At 31.3% G+C, this 8,470-nt stretch overlaps 1 protein-coding gene across 1 annotated transcript in view; it reads right to left on the bottom strand.

The window, feature by feature from the left end:
- The window catches only part of LOC106461417 (ras-related protein Rab-23-like), a 20,768-nt gene that overhangs the window by 10,833 nt on the left and 1,465 nt on the right, over window positions 1-8,470 (bottom strand). The window contains exons 2-5 of the mRNA XM_022388371.1: window positions 7,651-7,814; window positions 5,127-5,248; window positions 1,836-1,921; window positions 1,390-1,466 (exon numbers count right to left, since the gene is read on the bottom strand). Of these exons, the coding sequence (XP_022244079.1) occupies window positions 1,390-1,466; window positions 1,836-1,921; window positions 5,127-5,248; window positions 7,651-7,683 (318 nt within the window). The 5' untranslated portion in view covers window positions 7,684-7,814. The remainder of the gene's footprint in view (window positions 1-1,389; window positions 1,467-1,835; window positions 1,922-5,126; window positions 5,249-7,650; window positions 7,815-8,470) is intronic.

Here is an 8,470-nt window from a genome sequence, read left to right as displayed (position 1 = left end):
CACGTACAGATTTTTCACAAAACGTCATAACGCAATACATAAAAGAAAGACCACAACACGTACTATAGAGACTAAAAGGCGTAGACTTCACAAATAAAATCAGGATGAATGAGGATATTCGTTTGACATCAATGTTCTTCCATTTTCTTCAGTTTGTTTGTATTTTTGTTAACAAACATAATGATTAAAAATGTTCATTGTGGTAAACGAAATAATAATTTGATCTAAGTAAGAGTTGGTTTTTCAGTCCCGATTTATAAAAAATCCTTACCTTGGTAGAAAAAAATAAATATTATTTTAAAAATCTACGTAGCTGAATTATGGAAAATCTGTTATTAAAACCGAAACAACTTTTATGAAGTTTAAATTCGCAGGCCTGTGAAATCGTTAGTGATTTATTTCTTCCCATCAGAAGCGCTTGTTGTAAGTAACTATTAACACATTTTTAAGTGAAATAAAATTAAAAAAGAGTGTAATATCAACACTTTTAAAACAAATACTTACTGATTATGAAGATATTTAAGTTTATTCGGAGTGAGTTTCGATTTTGTTTTTAAAATATTTTCATTTTGTATTTAAGGTAAAGTTAATAAGGCTACTTGCCGCCTTCCCTTGTTTTCAACTACTGACCAGAGGAAAAGAAATCAATTAGCAGCACCCTACTACCCTCCATCAACGACAATGGATTGACTGTCGCTCTTATAATACACCCACATCTTAAGTTGCAAAGAAAATGTTGTGGTCTCGCAAGGATTCGAACCCGAAGTACAGAGGTCAACACAGTGCCCACCCGCAGTCAACAATTTAATTAAAGGAGTTTTCTTAAACATTAGAATTACGAAATTTAATAAACTACAGTGAACAGAATCAGAAACAAAAATATTAGTGTGAAATTATACTAGAGCCGAGTGTATTAGTAAAACGTATACATAACAGTAAATTATATTAATTATTGACTTTGTTTTACATTCGTCTATGCCCTTTGTGTCTTTGACTTTCAGATCGTTTAACTCACTGAGCAAGACAGATAATTCACCTTAGGGCACTGATTCTTGCAGTTTTTGTTTAAAAAGAGTTTCTGTTGACTTTTGGAATGCAACCTCTCATAAGAGAATTTTGAAGTATTGGCAAATATTTGAAGTAAGGTTTCTATAATGTATAAACATAAGTTTTTAAAATGAGGAAGTAGAATGATCGGATTGGTATGTATTTGAGCTTAACATGTTGTGCTTGCGCTACTAAGCCTAAAAACAATTGAAAACTTGAAAAATAATTTGATAGGACTTCTTCTCTATTAAAATACTTGAATAACATACTATTGAACATAAATATAGAATATTCATAAATATGTAAAGTAGTTTTGTTCTGAATTTATTTATGAAGTCTAACCTTCTGTTTCCAAGTCTCAATGGCTTTAAAGGAGTCGAGATCTAGAGATGAAAACACCAACACACCTGCTTGAGCACCTGGTATAAAATCACAAAAGAAAACGCACAATAAAACATATCGTGTTAGAAATAATACTTAATATAAAAAAAAACTACGATACGTAAAACAGTCAAGCTTATCAATTACTGTAGTGTTCGCGATTATTTTCAATTCGTGTTACTTGTCTGAAAATAATCCCAGCATTCAAACTTTGTCGATGATACTTGACTTAAGTTTCTAGGTGATACTATGATTACATTACTTAGTTTCTATATACCGCAAGATTTGTATATAGTTATACCATGTTATGGAACTTTGTTGCACACTGCTATATAACATACCCTTTCATTTGATATACATTTATATTTCCCCCATTCAGCAAAGTAGAAATTTCAAGTTTGGTGTACCTCTATAATAGGCTTTTGTAATGGCATCAAATTCTTCTTGTCCGGCTGTGTCCCATAACATCATCCTTACGTCCTCGCTGTCCACTCTGTCAGAACAATGTCCATGTAGATATACAGTTTTTGAAGTGCATCGTTGTTTGATAACAATATTGTATTTATTTAAACAATGATAAGAGATACTTGTAAAGATTTCAGAATTTATTTTTTGAATTCATATTTTAATTTATTTTAAGACGTATTATGTTTACCTCTAAAACCAAAAGAAACGAAGTTTATAAGTATAATTACACATTTATTGATCACAAAACACGAGTCAAATACTTTCAGCAACATCCTTTGCTATCATCAGGCCCATCATTACATTGATATCTCACTCTATTGATACTCAAGTATTAGAGGGAAAACATTTTTTTTTTCTAGAAATTTTAATTTTTCGGGCTATTTCCTCTGTTTACATTCTGACTAAGAAGTTAGCACACAGGATCACAGACAAAAGTTGTAATGGTTTTCAAACGAGATCCAAAATTCGAGCGCTTTCGAATAGTTCACTATTCTTCTTCAGGAGATTAAAGGGCTATGTTTAATGAATGTAATGAAATATATAGGCGCGGATGTTCAATATCAGTTAACCTTGAGAACTAGCCAATCATAACCTAGAGTTGTTGGTGTCAGGTTTAGTTTGTGCCAAAGAGATGTGTACAATACATAAAAGACATAAATGTAATAATAGTTATAAGAAATGTTAACCAATCTTTATAAAGATAAAATTAAAATTAAAAATAAAATAACGGTAAAAGGTGGTGAGAAATAGAGAAAATGATAATGTGACGCAATATATAGGAAATAATAACAATATAGAGAAATTAAAACATGACTAATACTAATAATGTAAAGTAAGCTTAATTATGAATTTAGTTTTGAAAAATCTTTTCAGAGACTTACGAAGGTCAACAATCCCGGAATCGAGATTGATGCCATTTGGCATTACAGTATTTAATAGTGCAATCCAGTAAGCTTCTTTAATTTCCCTGTTTCTGTTTAATGTAAAATTTGTCTGTATATCTGTCAGTTTAATGTCTTCAAGGGAGTGTCCAGGCATGCTAAAGTGTTTTGCGACTGGAAGTTCTTTGTTTAAAAATGTCTTACACGATACAATTTTTTTTTCACATAATTCCAATCATACTTCCTATTACAACTCCAAAAATTTTTGGATCACATGTGCAAATATAGTTTCGCTATTTTTATACCATTTAGAAGTTATTTTTAATCGTATTTTCAAAGTTATTTTCGTTTTACCAATATGAACATTATTTCAATACAATTAATTTGGTATATGCCATTTTCTTTTTGTTATTTGTCTGTGGGTTTTAGATAATTTCCGATGTTCTGTGTGAAAAAAATTCACATTATCTCCAAGTTGTCTAAATGGGTTTGTTCACAAATATCTGGAAAGTAAGATATACCAATAAATTACTTTTTACAAGATTCTTTAGGAATCAATTCCCAATAGCTCCATTGTAAATATATTTCTTCGTTGTTTGAAAAGCTCTATCAACTACAATTGGTTCAATACATCTACTCCCAGATATTAGATATAATATTTTCATTATTTAAATCATTGATGTCATAACAAACGTTAAGGTCTCGCCACGCATACGTACAAAAAATAATTTCTGGCTTATATGGCATTTAGATATATGATGAGGATGTGTGTATGTGTGTGTATTAACAGCAAAAAAATTTCGATGCACACTGAAGCTTAACAATTCTAAACAATTCAAAACATCTAAAGGGGATAACTTATGTCAATCACCTTCCACAGTATTATTAATTTATTAATTATTATCATCCATATATATATAAAGTGTGTTTGCTATATCTCTACATCAATAAAGTATTCTCAACAAACATTTTATATCCAATGGGTTGTGAAATAACTTGAATTAACTTGGTCGTTTCAAAAACATCCTTAAAAAATGTCGCTTAAAACAGAAAATAAATGAGATCTAGTCGTTAAACCACTAACTTATTGATAAGATTTATTATGATTTTGAAAACAGAATTCTCAACACATATTTACCAATTCTTCACTAAAAGTTGAGGTAAATTCTAGGATATCCCTTAATTATTATTCACTTGACAGGCTCTAAGACTTTATCAATGGACACATCTTTAAAAAATGAAATAACGTTTAAGGATAGAAGCAGATTATTAGTTCTCCTTTAAAATACCTTAAAATATCTTTACAAGAGCAACATAATTTTTCACCGTATACTTAAGTTCACGAATGTTTAAGGCAGTATCTTCACCAATAAATATGCTAAAAAGATGCGCGAATGAACCTAGTCTACTACCCGTGTTGTTGTTTGTAAGGAAAAGCTACTTGCGATCTTTCTATCAAGAGGAATCGAATCCCGGATTTTATTGTTGAAAGACCGTAAATTTTCCGTGGACCCACTGGAGAAAAACTCTAAGAAACATACCTTTTATGGAAATTTGGCAATGTATATATTTCTGACGATGATAATTTCCCTCCAGTGGCTCAGCGATAAACATGGAGCTTATAACGTTAAAAATTGGGTTTCGATACCCGCGATGGGCAGAGCACGGGTAGCCTGTTGTATAGCTTTGTGTTTAATAACAAACAAACAAAGTTTTCCACTATCAGTAAACAATTTTGCCTTTCAATTCTATATAAAAGTATTTAAATATTTTAAAAGTTTTTTGTAGGAGCATACCCTTATCCGTTAATTCCTTTAAAATAGTTCGAGCTTTTTCCTCAATTAGTATTTTATTCATACGTTTCGTATCAGTAGAAATACAAATTTTTGTTAAAATGTTTAAACATTCACTTCTTATATTATTTTTATTGCTCACAATAGATTTCTATAATTTTTACATTTACATTCACGCATTCTTCTTTATGTCGGAAAATGTTTGAGAATTCTGCATACCTTGAATGCACGAATGTAAATGTAAAAATTGAACATTTCCAAATTATCGGAAAGGATGAAAATGAACAGTGGCTAAAGTTAAAAGAAACATTAGCCATAAAGAACTTAGCACCTGAACTAAACAAGATATCCAGCACTGGTGAGCTGATGTTGAAAGTGTGAGAAGAGAGAGAAAATATCTTATTATGCTTATAAATCCGTTTGTTTGTGACTTTATAGATAAACAGCATAATGTGTCTTAAAATGAGTTATCTTTGGAAAATATATGATGAAAAAAATGTCCCCTGAATATCATTTTGATGGGAAAGTTTTAAATTTGTTTTACAAAAATTCTTACTCTATCTGCCTTTCCAGGAAGTCTACGCCAATGGTTTTCTTGTACTCGGTAGTGAAAATACCCTTACAGTACTTTTGGATCATGCTTGACTTGCCGACTGCTCCATTACCAACAATAACTACCTGAAACAAAAATAGAAAACACATAAATCAATAGTTGATATGCAAAAAAAAAGCATAGCTCCTAAAATATTCTTTTTAAAGGGTACAGAACACTCACACCCACATACACACACATATATATATGTAATTAAGTTTGAGTGTAGTTTTTTAATTGTGGGAAAATCTTAAAACTAAAAGCTGTAGTAATGTAGTAATTCCATAATGCTTTTGTAAAACGAGAGACAGTTTAAGTATGAATGTAACGTTTCGTACATTAGAGAAAGCATTACAGAACGTGCTACATTTAATAACGAGCCTGAAAGCTTGTGTTTAATAAATAAATTGCACAAATAGCCCAAAAGTTAATTTTTTTATTCATCCATTATCAAGTAAGGTTATTGATGAATATAAATCATAACTTTTACAACTGACGTCGTTGTGCTTTACAGTTGCATATCTGAAATATTCAATTAAAAAGAATTCTTACAAATCATGTTAGAAAAAACAAAATCAATTACACTGGCATGAGAAGTTAAGATGTTTGGATAAATGAAACAAATATTTTGGATATTAGTTCAGTATGAATAATAAAGTTTAAACTTCCTTGCTTTCTCGCTTGTGGAGGAAAGGATTTTTGTTTGTTTTCTTCTGATATTCACGCAAATCTACAAAAGGGTTATCTGAGTTATTCGTCCCAAATTTTAAACTGATAAGCTAGAGTGAAGAAACAAATTAGAGACACAAATATATGTCGCTACAAACAACAGATTACTCGTTCGCCTTAGGGATCACGCACTAACCATGGCGTTAATTCACGATGGCTTCAAAACCTTCTGTGAGAACGCGAGGTTTTAGTGCAGAGAAAAACAAACGAAAGAAATGAAATATTATAGTAATTGCCAGAATATGAGATAAAAGAACCGTATCAGTGATAGTAGAAAAACAATTACTACTCTGAAGAAATACATTACAGTTTCGTGGTTCTTTCAAACTCTTCCGAAAAGAAACTCACTTCACAGAAATCTTTATAAAATTGTTCTGTTTGACGATAGATGAGTCTCTTTTATTTCTCAGAATAGCATACACATATATATGGCATTAGACCGAATTTAAGATGACTTTAAGAAAAAAGTAAGATGTAAGATTTGAAAAATCCAGCTCTCCTTGTATTCGTGGACTATGCTCCGAGTCAAGTTGACATGCTGAATATCAAATAAAATGGACGCGAGTGACGATGGCATTTCTGTAGAAAGACGACGCACAAGGGGAACAAAACTCAGACAGCAGTGAGGAGAAAATTAAAATGTGATGGCTATGACATTTGTGAATAAGGACTTTCTTCTGGGGTGATGCAAGTGACGTATTTCGATAATATTTGTTTCCTTTCTTACCTAACGAGTAGGTATCGTATTTAAGATACAATACCATTTTTTTTGCTAAAAACTGACAGTTATAACACTACCAGCACCTACCTTTAAAATTATATAGACAATTTCTTGTGGTGCATCAAGTTACAAATGATGTATAAAAGCCTTTGTTAAATTAACATATTGTAACACCAAACCTGAACTTTTACATTAGAAAAAACTATCATATCTTTATAGCAAGAAAAAATGTATTGCTGACACGCCCAGTGGCACAGCGGTATGTCTGTGGAGTCACAGTGCTAAAAACCACGTTTCGATACCCGTGGTGAACAGAGCATAAATAGCCCATTGTGGAGCTTTGCGCTTAACTATAAACAAACAAGTATCGCTGACACCCCCATTCTTCGCTGAAATTGTCTTATCTGTTTTATAGTGCCGTCTTATTAATGCTTAGGTTTACTGTATAATTTTTACTTTAAAAAATTAGTGTATTGTTCTTAAAAAAGTAAGGTCGTCTTAATTTCAGGTCAATACTGTATATGTTTAAATTAAATTACGTAACATTTTCCTTTTTCGCGGTTCAAAAGCAATTTCAACATTAGTTTTCTCAAACAAAAGAACTCTTTTGTTAGAGAACACATATCCATCACAGAAGTAGAACGATAAGTTGAAGATGAGAATAATCTCAACTCTAAGACGATGGCTTGAGAAAATACTATTTTGTTTGTGACTGTTTATTATCATTATAAGTCGACAAAACCATAACTGAGAGGTCATTGCATTTAGCAAAAAATACAGTATCAGAGCTCAAAACAACTGGTAAAAATGGGTCACGAAATGGACGGCTTGTCTTTCTCTTGCTCTTAGCTATCCATCTATAATTTGGGATTCGATCCCTGCTTGTTCATTGTATGTGCGTGCTTAATCATTATTAATATTTTATACGATACTAGTCTATACTAAGTATCAAAACTATGATATATTGAAATGAAATGCTGTAGTGAATAACGCTAAAATTCTGTATGTTGCATGTCTTAAGAGTAAGTTTATACTTACCTTAATCGCTGTCTCAAAATCTATTTCCTTCATAACAAAATCTGAATCAATCCTTCAATAAGAGATTACTGAAAGTCTGATTTAGTTGGACGGATCGTTATTTGGTAGGCTCCGTATGTCATATTGTTCCTTTCTTAGTCACGAAGTCACCTACGTACGTCACACTGATAAAAAAATAGTAAGTAAAAACATGAGAAGTATGCGTTGACGTATGTAATTTGAAAACATGAGTAATGCGCATTTCATCCCTTTTAAGTAATATTTGAAAAAATTCATGCTTTCAGGTATGGAGTTTGGAATACTAATAAATGAACAATATAAAATTAGTTTTTCTGTATTCTGTCAAACAATGCAAAGTTTTAGAGTTTGTCATGGATATAAAATTCGGATAATTTAATCCATCCAGCTATCTATTATTTTAAGGTTCGGATAATTTAATCCATCCAGCTATCTATCATATTAAGGTTCGGATAATTTAATCTATCCAGCTATCTATCATTTTAAGGTTCGGATAACTTAATCCATCCAGCTATCTATTATTTTAAGGTTCGGATAATTTAATCCATCCAGCTATCTATCATATTAAGGTTCGGATAACTTAATCCATCCAGCTATCTATCATTTTAAGGTTCGGATAATTTAATCCATCCAGCTATCTATCATTGAAGGTTCGGATAATTTAATCCATCCAGCTATCTATCATTTTAAAGTTCCGATAATTTAATCCATCCAGCTATCTATCTATTTTAAGGGTTCGGAATAATTTAATCCATCCAGCTATCTATCTATTTTAAGGTCGGATAATTAATACCATCCAGCT

The sequence above is a fragment of the Limulus polyphemus genome, unplaced genomic scaffold, assembly GCF_000517525.1.
Source record: "Limulus polyphemus unplaced genomic scaffold, Limulus_polyphemus-2.1.2 Scaffold954, whole genome shotgun sequence".
Classification (NCBI taxonomy): domain Eukaryota; kingdom Metazoa; phylum Arthropoda; class Merostomata; order Xiphosura; family Limulidae; genus Limulus; species Limulus polyphemus.
The sequence above is the reverse complement of the archived record's forward strand: the minus strand, read 5'-3'. Positions and strand labels throughout refer to the sequence as shown.